Source organism: Leucopleurus acutus (genome assembly GCF_964270905.1).
Source record: "Leucopleurus acutus genome assembly, chromosome: 3".
NCBI lineage: Eukaryota > Metazoa > Chordata > Mammalia > Artiodactyla > Delphinidae > Leucopleurus > Leucopleurus acutus.
The window spans coordinates 84695790-84710779 of record NC_139145.1 but is presented as its reverse complement, the minus strand read 5'-3'; the positions used below and the strand labels follow the sequence as shown (position 1 = coordinate 84710779).

The 14990-nt window shown below is 36.0% G+C and overlaps 1 protein-coding gene across 1 annotated transcript in view; it reads right to left on the bottom strand.

The window, feature by feature from the left end:
* Positions 1–14990, bottom strand: part of DCP2 (decapping mRNA 2) — a 45614-nt gene continuing 30624 nt past the window's right edge. Inside the window, exons 8-11 of the mRNA XM_082836204.1 lie at positions 13470–13608; positions 10613–10723; positions 6782–6833; positions 1–4633 (exon numbers count right to left, since the gene is read on the bottom strand). Coding sequence (XP_082692330.1) covers positions 4470–4633; positions 6782–6833; positions 10613–10723; positions 13470–13608 — 466 coding nt within the window. The 3' untranslated portion in view covers positions 1–4469. The remainder of the gene's footprint in view (positions 4634–6781; positions 6834–10612; positions 10724–13469; positions 13609–14990) is intronic.

Sequence of the window (14990 nt, the reverse complement as noted above, 5' to 3'; positions counted from 1 at the left end):
GGTAGCTTTACTCTGTTCCCTAGCTACAGACCACCAATTCAGTAATAAATACTGTCTGCAACAGGAAACTAGACGGAAAGCATCACTATTCAGGACAAATATATGGCTACCATGTGAAGTGACTATGACACACAGCTGATTACGGCTGTGTATACTCTGGGTTGCGTTCCTGTAAGAAAGCCGTGTACTTCTAATCAGCATAGGAAGGACCAGACTCCCAAACACTGATCATTAAAGTGAGAAAAATTACATTAGATTTACTGGATTGCTTGGCAACCATACTTAGAAAAAAGTATACCCAGAGCCAGAAAACGCTTGGTAATGGCCACATATATTAGACTCTGCTTGGGCTAGGCAATGATCACATTTCTAGCCTCGTGCATCATACAGCACTCAATAATTGATTTTATCTTCTAAAATTTCTTCTTCATGCTTTCTTTGCCCAGCAACTATAGCTATCTTCTTCCTTCAGGGCACTTTTATTCTATAATAATAAACCTATCATATTTTTTGAAACTGCAATCCAGAACTCTACTTTGAAATCATTAGACAGAACCTACACTGTCCATCTGCAATCTGCCATCTTTATGACAGAGGAGTACAAACTTCAAGAGCAACTCAATTCTAAGAAGAAAAAGATGCTGAGAAAGCCCATCATAATCTCATTTTTAGAATTCTTGGCAACTATACAAATATATCTTAAAGTCTACGGACAGAATACAAAGTAAGGAACTCTAGGCTTTACCAAATGATCAGGAATAAAGTTTAACAAAACTGTTACTTACTAACACCCCTTTACCTAGAGACAGGTACTTACAGGGTATTGATACCTTCAGACTGAACAAGACTTTGTCCTGCTCACCATTAATCTAAAGTTACAGTGACACGTGAGCCCCCTTCCCCAGGCTAGAAAATATCCAAGTCAGAATTGCTAGGTAACACTTATTTTTCTTCAATCAGAAAAATGTTAACAAATCTGACCTTTTAACTATGATTAATATGTGAAGAAAACACTGCCTCAGGGAATACAAAGACAATAGATGTCAATCAAAACAAACTCTCTGAGTGGGCAGAGGGAGGTCCACTGGTACAAAAATAAAGATAAAAAGCCAAGAGATGTCATCAGAGTAAGAAAAATAACTCGGCAAAAAGTCTAATTTTTTAACTAACTTTGCTCCTTACTGTTCAAGTTAACTGTTGGAAGCAAACAAAAAAAAAGGTGAGGGAATACGTAATGAAAGTTTTTAATTTTTTTAATGTACATATGCAGTCAGACCTGAACTTTTCTAAAGACTACCACAATGTATTAAGTTTTATAGAAAAATTTAATCCTGTGGAAGGATGCTATTCACTTAGATTTGAGGAGTTTTTTAATATTAACATACAAATTACTAAAGACTTAAAAGACAAAATACCAACCCAATCTCACAGCATAAAATTTTGTTATACATCTTCATCATCTGTACTTACTAATTGATATGTAATAGAAAAATAAGGATATCCATGTTCAAAGCAGCAAGCAGTGACCACCATTCCTTTACAGCACAGGAAACTCACCTTTATATATAACCATGAAAAAGCAACTTAATTTTCAAACATCTTCATTCAAATTTCACCCATGCTAAAGAGCTCTATTAGGTTCTCACGCTTCCCCAAATGCTCATGTCTCAGGAGAGCATCACGGTTTGTAATCCTAAAACCATTCATTTGCTATTTCTGAACAAAAATTTTGAAAGCATGTAAACCATACCCCTATCTTCTGGATTACAATGGTTAAGTACAAAAACAATTCATTAAACATCTTACAAATCACTACAGTTACACATAAAAGCACCTAAGAAATTTAAAAAAATAAAAGATTCACAGTGCACTGAACCTTGGAACATATAAGGCTGGAACATAAGAACACTGAAAAAGTGGATTCGAAAGACCTGTTCTCTCAAAGACATAAAACATAATGAAGCCAACCCAACACTTTTCTCATCTAGCTTCTTAAAACGCAGCACACAGAAGTCAAGTACTGCATATTCAGCACTCTCCTTTATCACTTGATTTCTTCAAACCGTGCTAAAATTTCTCAATCGAGAAAGCTAGTTCTATGCTAAGCATGGCCTTTCTCAAGGTAACCTGAACACTGAGAAACTTAATACACAGGTTTGAGGGAATAAGTATAGCAGAAGTACATAAAACATGTACATCCAACTTATACATTTTCTGCATAGTTAAGTCACATCACACACATAAACTTTAAATCGCATCTTTTAACATTTTTTTAAATCTCAAACTGTCAAGAGAGCTAAAAGCCTCAAGTTACCAAAGTTCCATTCCAACAAGACCCTTATTTTGTTCCACCCACAGTGCATTAAATGAAGCAGCACAACAGCAATAATATTTAACCATAGTTAAACTACCATTATCGAAAAGAGATCATCTGTTGGTTCCTGAAAAGGCTCAACACCATTGGAGGCCATACTTCTGGTAACTAATCTCTTCTGCTTTAGTATCGAGAGCTGAAAGTTCCAACTTGAGGCACCAGAAAGACTGACCAAAGCACTCACTTAAAAAGGGAAAACCCCTACAAAAATCACTAAAAATTAAAGTTTCCAGATGGCAGTAAATGAGTGAAAATGATTTACCTGCCAGGCAAACAGTTTTCACTGTTTCTGTTCATAATTTAACAGAAATCTGGAATGCTGGAACCAACTAAAAATATGGCTCAAGGAGACCCAAGCAAAGCAGCTGTATTTTTGGAAAGAACAGTTAAGAGCTTCCTAATGCAATCATATAATGCATTTTTAAAAGGTCACAGAAGGATTCACAAATTTGTCACATTAAAAGACGCAGGATTGTGAGTAACCTAATTCTAAACACACTGCTATAACTGAATTATCCTGCTTAGCACCAGGAGGGTGACACTTGTATTAATAAATAGAATTTCTCCTTTAAAATCAAGCCATTGAAAAGCTAAAGCAAATTAATACCAAGTGAACTCCTTACAATAGCACTTCTTTTGAAAGTCCCACCGGGTTAAATAGAACCCCTATTAAATAGGCTATCTATACAGAATAAAGATTTCTACAATAAAATTTACAAGCAGAGATATATTTTGTGGATACCACATGTAAAAAAGATTTTTAAAACCCACATGACAGAAGCACACGCACGCATATGCTCACACTCTCCCCGCAACCCCCAAAGAAACACCTTCAATGAGGTTAGAAGCAGCCCAAACACTAAAGCCCCTTAAAGCCCTGGTGATTGTCCTCAATTATATAGCTAAAATCCTTCTTTAAATGGGCACTGCCATCCTTATTTGGATTTAAGAATCCTAAAGGAGCAAAATACATTCCTAGGAGTGAATTATACACGTTACTTCCGTGTTCTGATCCTCCCCTAGTGAAATGCTTTATCTGTACTTGGGTATACTGCATACCCTTCCCTTTGGCTCCATCATCTAGGGGCTTCATGCTAATAAAAGTGTGTCAGTCTCTGCTACTACTGCAAATTGGAACCTAATATAACATCAGTTTCCAGAGATCAACACTGAGATGCAATGTAAAACCTAATAATGTCAGTATTCCATACATATTTACACAACTTAATACAGAATAAAGTTTCACAAGAACAAAATCATCATATGATACTAAGGGGCTGGCAGCAGGATGGTGCAGATGTGACCAAAGCAGTTTCGGGGTCCCAGCCCCCGTGCTCTCTCCCCACTACCCTCTCTCTGCGGTCTCCCAGGTTCACTGACTGCACACAGCACAATTCAAAATTAGAGCATCAACTCCCCACCCAACCAACTCAGTCCCTCTCCAGGCTGAGGACTTTGTCCTTTAATGAAGTGCTGAGAGTTCATTTTGAACATGAACATTGTATAGCAGATGCTGACTCTAAATAAAACCTTAACAAAACTCCTAGCAGAGGAGGATTAGAAACCTAAGTGGTTAGAAGCAGAGATAGGCACAAAATGCCACCAAAGCAGATGACCTGCAATCTTGACTTCTGTGACATTTCAGCTCTTGTATTCATTTAATAATTGTGTATTTTAAGTTTCTTTTAAAATTTTCAATATAAGGAAACTAGTAGTTATCAATACAATCACTGTAATGGGTTGATGGAGCATTCCCATTAACTTAGCTGTTAGTGATGACTCAAACACTATTTTCTTGACCAGAATACAAAATAAAAACCATAATCACACAGAAAAAAATGCCCTCATAAAAAGCAACTTAAATTCATTAGCCAAACACTGAAAAGGTACGTATGTATAAAAAGTTATAACTGCATTTACAGTGCAAACTCATGTTTCTTTCTACTCTCTCTTCTGCACATAGAACATCTCTTCAGAAACATCATTGCCTCCCTGCATTTCTTTAAAACACCTGAGAAAGGTAAGGCTCAAAGAGACACCCACTCAAATGCAACAAGTCTCTGATCTTGGAACTTCCACAACACATTTGTTGCTATCAAAGGTCCAAGATTTTCATTATAGCATTATGGTCAAACTTGAAACTCAAAAAGGCTCTGGATGAAAAGGGGAACTTGCAACGTCCATTACATGCCACAGACTGGCCCTCGGCATGTTCTAGCAACTGGTCTTCACCGGAGCAAGGTAAGTCATATACAGCATCTGCTTAAAAAACAAAATAAATAAGCTCAGTAACAGTAAGAAATCAAATCTTGCCCTTCACCTTTTGTTATAAAGGAATCCATGTGCAGTATATATTCATCTCCCCACACTCTAAATCTAACCTAAGTAGAACCACGAAGATATCTTCCTTTCCCTAAACTGGTACTCAAGTGAATTTCTAATCTATTATTGCTTATTCCAAACAAACATTCAAAATCTTAATCTCAGCCTTTATTTTAAGACCCTTAATATTCACCTGCTTTCAAAAATGGGCATACCTAGGGACTTCCCTGGTGGTGCAGTGGTTAAGAATCCGCCTGCCAATGCAGGGGATACGGGTTCGAGCCCTGGTCCAAGAAGATCCCCCACATGCCACGGAGCAACTAAGCCTGTGCGCCACAACTACTGAGCCTGCAAGCCACAACTACTGAGCCCATGTGCCACAACTACTGAAGCCAGCGCGCCTAGAGCTCGTGCTCCACAAGAGAAGCCACTGCAATGAGAAACACGTACACTGCAATGAAGAGTAGCCCCTGCTCACCACAACTAGAGAAAGCCCATGTGCAGCAACGAAGACTCAACACAGCCAAAAATAAATTAATTTTTTTAAAAACTGGGCATACCTTTGTTTACCACCTATATTTGTATTCTGTGCCAACATAAGGGGAGCTTCTTGACAGAGATCAAAATGTAAACATTATAAAGATTATAATTACAATGTAAGATCTGTAAAGATTCCAATTCTAGAAAAATAAAGCTGGAGGTTATTAAATCTTCAGGGAGTATGTCAACCTAAAGAAAAATCCAAATTTTCAAAATCATAGTACAACAGAACTCCAACTTATCAGGGCTTTTTTTTTCCCCCTTAAAGTAGAACAGGGACCTGACCAGGAAAGTAGGTTTGGAATAGACACCAAAAGGTTGAGGCAGAAATAAAGTCTGATATGAGGTTTCCCAGGATAAGAACACTTTTATACTTCCTTCTCAAGACAACTCAAAATTTTATATATCTGAATCATGCCTAACTAAGTTGGATATACATTATACTGTGCCTTCTTTAATGTTCCTAAACATATGGCTTTTTAAAGATTTTGTGAAATAATTGATTTCTGAAGTTACATTACTTCAACTATCAGCCTATCATGCCCACACCACCTAAGGTGGCCAGAAAAGTCCAACTAAGAGGAATTCTACCACCATAACTTAATGATAGTTCCAACTTCTTAAACTTAATTTTCCAAAACAGGGTTAAAGGATCTCTCTCTCTGTTTTTTTCCTGGACGTGCCGCAGGCATGTGTGATCTTAGTTCCCTAACCAGGGATCGAACCCACGTTCCCTGCATTGGAAGCACGGAGTCTTAACCACTGGACCACCAGGGAAGTCCCCAAAGCATCTCTTTTAAAATAGCTTCTATCTTGCTTAAATCATAAACAGTAATGCAAGAAAATATAATTATAATGCTTTTCAATTCTTAACAGTTTTCTATATGAAAGCCTTAAATCTAGATGGTAAATAAATGCTTACCTACTGCACAGAGAATTTCATACCATTCAAAACAGCACCGAAGAAAAAAATAGCCTACTGCACTTCCAAATGACATCTATTAAATCAGTATTTACAAAGAGCTTTCTACATTCCTCAACATTACTTTCCAAATCAGATCACACACCTACTCTTCATAACTGAGGGTGGAGAAGTTCCAAATGTCATTTTAATAAAAGCTATCCTTAGTACCATCTTAACAAGTTGATCATTACCTCAAGTAAGGGGGAAATGTTTCCCTTCTGAAGTTAGCACTCCCCTTACATATATGTGAGAATGAGGTTTCTCCTCACCATTATATTACTTGGGTCTACTCCCTGTCTAACCCTTAAGCAATTATTTATTTATTTACAATATTCATGCACAGCACCAAGGCTTCACATTCGCAAAAGAAATAGCACAGTGAAAGGGCAAATAATTTAAATAAACTTATTTTAGCCAGTTTCATATTTAGAGAACTTGACCATATGTATGAACTCTCTACAGACCATGTGCAACTCTTTCAGCTTATCTATCACAGTTCGTCATGCACCACTAAAATCAAGGTTACTTCAAAACCAAACCAAATCCCAACCAGCAGAAATTTTAAAAAGAAAATGACTTGCCTGTTTCGAAAGTATCCTGAAGCTTTCGTGGATGAAGTTTTTTTTCACATTTCTATTAAAAAACACAAACACACAACATACCATCTCCAGTTATTTCAATTATAAATAAGGAGATATAGTATCAAATTCTCAGGAAGAGAATTAAACCATATAATCACCATGCCCACCTTGCATTGGTATTTTTAATTTTATTTTTTTAAGCCTAAAACTGTTTTTAGCTCTTCAATACACATACAATATGGAAACACCAGAAAACAAGAAAATTACTCATTAAATTTCTCAACCCAGAGATAATTACTATTAACACTCCAGTACATCTTTCCAGCTTTTTTTCTATGAAGATATGTGTGAATGTATTTTCATATAATTATGTAACAAACAGAATTATTCTATACATAGTATTCTATAACCCATTTTTTAACATCTTTATTGGAGTATAATTGCTTTACAATGGTGTGTTAGTTTCTGCTTTATAACAAAGTGAATCAGCTATACATATACATATATCCCCATATCTCCCCCCTCTTGCGTCTCCTTCCCACCCTCCCTATCCCACCCATCTAGGTGGACACAAAGCACCGAGCTGATCTCCCTGTGCTATGCGGCTGTTTCCCACTAGCTCTCTATTTTACATTTGGTAGTGTATATATGTCCATGCCACTCTCTCACTTCATCTCAGCTTACCCTTCCCACTCCCTGTGTCCTCAAGTCCATTCTCTACATCTGCGTCTTTATTCCTGTCCTGCTCCTAGGTTCTTCAGAACCACATTTTTTTAAGATTCCATATATATGTGTTAGCATACAGTATTTGTTTTTCTCTTTGACTTACTTCACTCTGTATAACAGACTCTAGGTCCACCCACCTCATTACAAATAACTCAATTTCGTTTCTTTTTATGGCTGAGTAATATTCCATTGTATATATGTGCCACATCTTCTTTATCCATTCATCTGTTGATGGACACTTAGGTTGCTTCCATGTCCTGGCTATTGTAAACAGAACTGCAATGAACATTTTGGTACATGACTCTTTTTGAATTATTGTTTTCTCAGGGTTTATGCCCAGTAGTGGGATTGCTGGGTCATATGGTAGTTCTATTTTTAGTTTTTTAAGGAACCTCCATACGGTTCTCCATAGTGGCTGTATCAATTTACATTCCCACCAACAACGCAAGAGGGTTCCCTTTTCTCCACACCCTCTCCAGCATTTATTGTTTGTAGATTTTTTGATGATGGCCATTCTGACCGGTGTGAGATGATATCTCATTGTAGTTTTTTGCCTTTGCCCTGCAGGATCTTTTTTTTTTTTTTAACATATTATTAGAGTATAATTGCTTTACAATGGTGTTATTAGTTTCGGCTTTATAACAAAGTGAATCAGCTATACATATGATTAGTGATGCTGAGAATCCTTTCATGTGTTTGTTGGCAATCTGTATATCTTCTTTGGAGAAATATCTGTTTAGGTCTTCTGCCTATTTTTGGATTGGATTGTTTGTTTTTTTTAATATTGAGCCACATCAGCTGCTTGTAAATTTTGGAGATTAATCCTTTGTCAGTTGCTTCATTTGCAAATATTTTCTCCCATTCTGAGGGTTGTCTTTTTGTTTTGTTTATGTTTTCCTTTGCTGTGCAAAAGCTTTTAAGTTTCATTAGGTCCCATTTGTTTATTTTTGTTTTTATTTCCATTTCTCTAGGAGGTGGGTCAAAAAGGATATAACCCACTTTTTAAATGTATATACTATGAACATATTCCTTTTCAATAAATACAAATCTACACCATCACTTTTAATGACTACATGGTAGTCTATGGCATAGATCTACGATATTGCATTTAGTATTATCTTCTTGGATATTTAGATTATTTCCATGTTTTCATAACTAAGAGCAATGGAGTGAATATTCTTTAAATTTCTCTTCTAGGGAAACAAGGTAAGAACTTTTTCAGGCTTTCAATATAGCCAAACTACTCTCTAGGAGGCTGTACCAATTAGCAATTCTTAAGGGTTCTCAATATTCTCAACAATACATAAGTGGCTATCTTTTCATCTTTGCCAATCTAATGAGGAAAAGTGGCATCCTGTTTTATTTTACTTTCTTTGATTACACATTTATACATTTATCAGTCACTTTTAGTTCTTCCCTTATAAGCTGTTCATATACTTGTTCTCCATCATTAACTTTATTTTAAGAACTTATAAAAAATTTATTCAAGTTCTTTTAGACAAATATGAGAGTCATTTGTGAAGTTCCCCCCAAAAAATCAAGCATTTTGATTGGTATTGAATTAAATCTATGTATTAATTTGAGGAGAATTAACATTTGTATAGTACTATCATTTTAATCTGTCCAGCTTTTGTTAGGGACAGATGTTGAATGAGATTAAAAGCCTTCTGACCATCTATTAAGACTCTTCTTTGTTCTTGTCACTATTTCTACCAGAGTGGAGTACAATAATAGTAAAGGGCAAGTAGTCTAACAGTAAACTGATCTTTAACGTGTGCTTGCTAGTGGAATCAATACACCCCAAGTTAAATCAACAGCACCTAGGGAATTCAAGGAAAATACTTTTGTTAAGAACTTGAAATTACTATTATCACCCACTGTTAAAGAAAGAAAAATAGGTGAAGATACAGTAAGAAAATTCAACATAGAAATACCAGGACTGGGACATCCCTGGTGGTGCAGTGGTTAAGAATCTGCCTGCCAATGCAGAGGACACAGGTTCGATCCCTGGTCCGGGAAGATCCCACATGCCACGGAGCAACTAAGCCCGTGCGCCACAACTACTGAGGCCACAAGCCACAACTACTGAAGCCCGCACACCTGGAGCCCACGCTCCACAACAAAGAAGCCACCACAATGAGCAGCCCGCACACCACAACAAACAGTAGCCCCCGCTCACTGCAACTAGAGGAAGCCTGCGTGCAGCAATGAAGACCCAACACAGCCAAAAATAAATTAATTAATTTTAAAAAATAATAAAAATAAAATAAATACATCTTTTAAAAAAAGGAAAGAAATACTGGGACTTACAGAAAAGATAAGCAAGGAGACTTACCAGTGTATGAATTACCTTCTGGAACACAGACTAAAAGAATGGAAGTAAATGCCTTAAAATGCTCACACGTATTTGTCTTTCAGCCTAGTCTAATGACTATGACACTGGCTATGAGTATTGTGTTTTATTTATTTATTGTGTTTTATTTATTTTCGTTTTCTAAATTCTATCAACTTGAAGAAAACAAAAACAAAAACACTGTGATGTTATTCCAAACTTTTAACTTCATTAAAATAATACAGACTCTATTTAGAAAAATATAGAGAGAATACTTAGGACTTGTCTAGAAAGTAGGGTTGACTACACACTGTTTCCAAAGTATTAAAATAAATCTAAATACCCACATATAGATAACCAACAAGAACCTACAGTATAGCACAGGGAACTCTACTCAATACTCTGTAATGACCTATATATGGGAACAGAATCTGAAAAAGAGTGGATATATGTATAACTGATTCACTTTGCTGTACAGCAGAAACTAACACAACATTGTAAATCAACTATACTCCAATAAAAATTAATTTAAAAAATAATAAATAGATAAATAAATACCCACATAAAAAGTAAAGATCAGTTGCACATTTGAATCAATGTGATAAACCTATAATTGAGAGTAGGCAGAGATTTTTTTAGTGGGTGAATAGTGCGCACACAGCAGGTTCATAAAAATCCTGTCAATATATCAATTCAACGTGCCTCGCCAATGCCCTTGCCCCATCTTAAAAAGCGTGAACTGCCTTCTTAGCATGAGAGCTGTTAACTCTTACCATCAAGGGATTCTGCTGCTTGCCTGGCTGGCTGTGGACCCCATTTGTTCTTTTCTTTTGATTAGGTGACTCTTGATACTGTTTTCTGCCATTTCCCCTCATACTTTGACTCTGTTTTTCCAATAAGAAGAAATAAAATGTAAACCTATAGCATAATGAAATAGGATAAAACAATATACCCCTATGAATGTATTTAGCTGGTTGAATCAGAGTTCAGCAAAGCACCCCCACCCAAAACCTTCCTTAAACACTGGAGAACCACTATCAATATATTTTCTTATAGAAGATAGTGCTTCACAAAGCAAGAGTCCTCAAAAGAGATGAAACAGCAAATATAATGGTCCCTAGGAATCTTTCCACACCTCTTGCCTTATGCCATTTCTGCTCACAGACTGTGTTTACAAGCATGAGGAGTAAAAGAATAATGGGAGCAAGGAGAGGAACAACTTTGAAAACCTTATGTGACTGCCAAAGAAAACCTCTCCGTGAGGGAACACTGAGGCCCATTGACTACAGTCCTTAAAGCTGGAAACAGGCAGCCGATGTGATCACTGTTACCCTAAAATCTGCTTTAAATTATTAATAAACAAATAGGGATTTTTTAAATTAATAATCTCTTTTTATACAAAATAATAAAGACAACTGGTTTTTAAAATTTGGGCCATTATCCCTAAATTTAGACCTAAAACCTAAACATGCAGTAGTTGACATCTTGCTATTATACTGCTTTAACGAGTTAATTTTCTTAGAAAATAACTCTAAGTTTAACTTAAAACACAAAGTTTTTAAACATTAATTTGGCCTTAGAGGTCTTAAAAAGACAGCTATTTAAGAGGACTAGCTAAAACAGTGAGCAGAATAATTTTATTATTATTTTAAAATGTATAAAAATACATTTATTTATGTACATTCTATCTACCTACAGAAAAAATTAAGCAGTTCCTAAAATAGCTTCAAAACAACAAGCTAATTTAAAGAAAGAAAGGTAGGGAAATACAGCTTTCAGAGACTCATGTTACCACAGACTTTTAATTCAATTTCATCCCATTCTTCTCGGTATTTACCTTTTATTGCGGTACCATATACATGAAATTTAGCACTTGAACCACTTTTAAATGTACAACTCAGTGGCAGTGTATAGTCACAATGTTGTGCAACCACCACCAGTATCCATCTCCAAAACTTTTTCATCATCTAAACAGAACTTCGTACCTATTAAATAATTCCATATTCCCTCCTGTCCCTCAGCCCTGGTAACCTCAAGTTAATTTCTGTCTATAAATTTGTCTACACTAGGCACCTCATGTAAGTGGAGTCATACAATATTTGTCCTTTTGTGTATGGCTTATTTCACTTAGCATGTGTTTAAGGTTCATCCATGTTGTAGCACGTACGTATCATAATTTCATTCCTTTTTTTTTTTTTTTAAATATTTATTTATTCATTTGGCTGCACTGGGTCTTAGCTGCAGCATGAGGGATCCAGTTCCCTGACCAGGGATCCAACCCGGGCCCCCTGCATTGGGAGCGTGGAGTCTTAACCACTGGAACACCAGGGAAGTCCCTTTCATTCCTTTTTAAGGCCAAATAATATTCCTCTATATGTTTATTTTGTTTATCCATTAATCTGCTGACAGACACATGGGTTGTTTCCACCTTTTGGCTATCACGAATAATGCTACTGTGAACACTGGGATATAAGTTACCTGTTTAAGTCCCTGCTTTCAATTCTTTTGAGTATGAGCCTAGGAATGGAATTGCTGGGTCATATGGTAATTCTATGTTTAACTATTTGACGAACCATCCAAACTGTTTTCCATGGCAGCTGCACCATTTTACATTCCCACCTGCAATGGACACGGGTTCCAATTTCCCTACATTCTTGTCAGCACTTATTATTCTCCATTTTTTAATTACATTTTTATTACTTCGTACCTAGTGGGTATTAATAGTATCTCCTGTGGTTTTGATTTGCATTCTACTAATGATTGTGAGCATCTTTTCATGTGCTTATTGGCCATTTGTATATATTCTTTAAAGAAATGTCTATTCAAGGTGTCTACCCATTTTTTTAATTGGGTTGTTTTGTTTGTAATTGAATTGTAGGAGTTCTCCATATATCCTGGATATTAATCCATTAGATATGTGATTTGCAAATTCTCCCATTCCATGGGCTGTCTCTTCTCTTTTGACAGTGATCTCTGATGCACAAAAGTTTTTAATTTTGATGAAACCAGTATATTTTTAAAAGAATGAAAATAAAAAGAGTGGTACCCAAATAGATGGCTAAAGTAATAAAGACAGATAATACCATGGATTAGTAAGGATGTGGAACAAATGGAACTCTCATATATTTTGCTGGGGATATAAATTACCTGAGAATATTGAGTATATACTCAAGAACATAGGCATATCCACTGCTCCAACATTTCTACCCAATTCTATATACCCAAAAGAACTGTGTATGTTCCTCAAAAGACATGTACAGAAATATTCATAGCAGTATGGTTTGTAAAAGCCCCAAAGTGGAAACAACAAACATGTCCACTAAGAGTAGAATGGATAAATAAACTGTAATATAATCATACACCAGAATACAACACAGTAATGAACCTTTCACTGGTAGCATATTTACTAAAATCAGATGTTAATTCATATTACTTACTACACTGGATTAATACCAAAGCTGTAAAGGTTAAGGAATCTCATCCCTACTTCAAATCACAAGTCAGAAACACAGGAGCCTTGGATTAACAATTCAGAACTCTACAACTGTTAATCTGTAATTCCTCAACTCAGATACATTCCAAAGTCAAATGAGCTAAAGTTATGAAAATCTTTAAATGTGTATCACTCACCTTTGCTTTTAAAAGGTCAGACATTTCAGAATGATTATTATTATATGGTTTTTGTTGCAGTGGTTGCCTGTGCTTTACCCACTGGTCACCGGGAGAACCTTCAGGAAATAATTGCTGACTGTGGCGGAATTTGGTTCGACTACACCAAGATTTAAAAAATAAAAATCAGATCAGAAAATTTTCACTTATAGTCTTTCTAACACCTGTTAGTTTATCTTACAGACTACAAATTTTACTTTATTTACTGTCTATCTCTGCCCACTGGAGTATAAGTTCCATGAGGGCAGGGGATTCTTGTTGACTCTGCCTATCACTTTACCCCCAGCACCCAGAGGAGTGCCTAGCATTCCATATTTCTTGAATGAATTAATACTGTTATTTTTAATCCCAAAGTTTCCTAAATTTATTGATACCACTTCCTCCCTATAAATGATTGTACTTTTAAAAATCTGGGGAGTTCCCTGGCGGTCCAGTGGTTAGGACTCTGCGCTTCCAGTGCAGGGGGCACGGGTTCGATCCCTGGTTGGGGAACTAAGATCCCGCAAGCTGTGATGCATGCCCCCCCACCCCTCAAAAAGAAACACAACTGAAGAAAATAATTCTTTCATAAATTTAGTAATAAATTCAATAAATAAATCTAGTCGAAACAAACAAATGTCAGTGGATCTTCCTTCTTAACAGGACAGACAACTCAATTCTCAATTCTTTACTAGGATGCTTAAGTATGGAATTTGATCTGGCACAGGTCAGTTATGAACCCCGGCCATGCTGGAAGAGGATCTGAAAAATTAAGCTACATTGTACAGCAAAAAATTCAGGAGCTCAAAAACGATGGAGAAGCAAATTAAATAAAGATCCAGTCTCAAATACTTATGCAAAAGAAACCAACTGTAACAGTAGTTTGTAGTAAAGATAAGAAATCGTATTCTGTAGTACCACATACATGTGTAATACAGTCCAGAGCCACTGATCCCAAGATCCATATTATAGTAAGATTGTTTTTGAATATTTCAGAATCTGTCCCCTTTCCCATTTAAAAACTGTAATTAAATTGCAGACTCTCTACTCTTTCTTTAGACAAAACTCAGATATTTCCTCCAACACATCAATAGATGTTATTCTATATGCTAAAAACAGACACCACCCTGCCTAAGCAACCTGAAATTTGGTTAAAGAAGTTATTTATTGTCTCATTCCATTCTCTAGGACCACAAACCCTAACACTGACTGAAAGATGTGGGAATCTTATCACACACTATGGTGGACAGATTCTCCCAAATATGAACAGTGACACAATTTCTTTTCAAACAGTGTCACTATTTCATGACTTTTTAGTAGTGATTGGATTTTTTTAATCTTGACTACATTCCTGTCTACTTTACTCTTTTTCCTTTTTACTGCTTCCCTTATGTTTAGTAGTATATAATTTGGTGATTATAATCATAGATACTGAAAGGCAGAAATGACCTTTCAAGGCATTTAGTCTAATCTCCTATCCTCATAAAATTCAACTAAAATGGA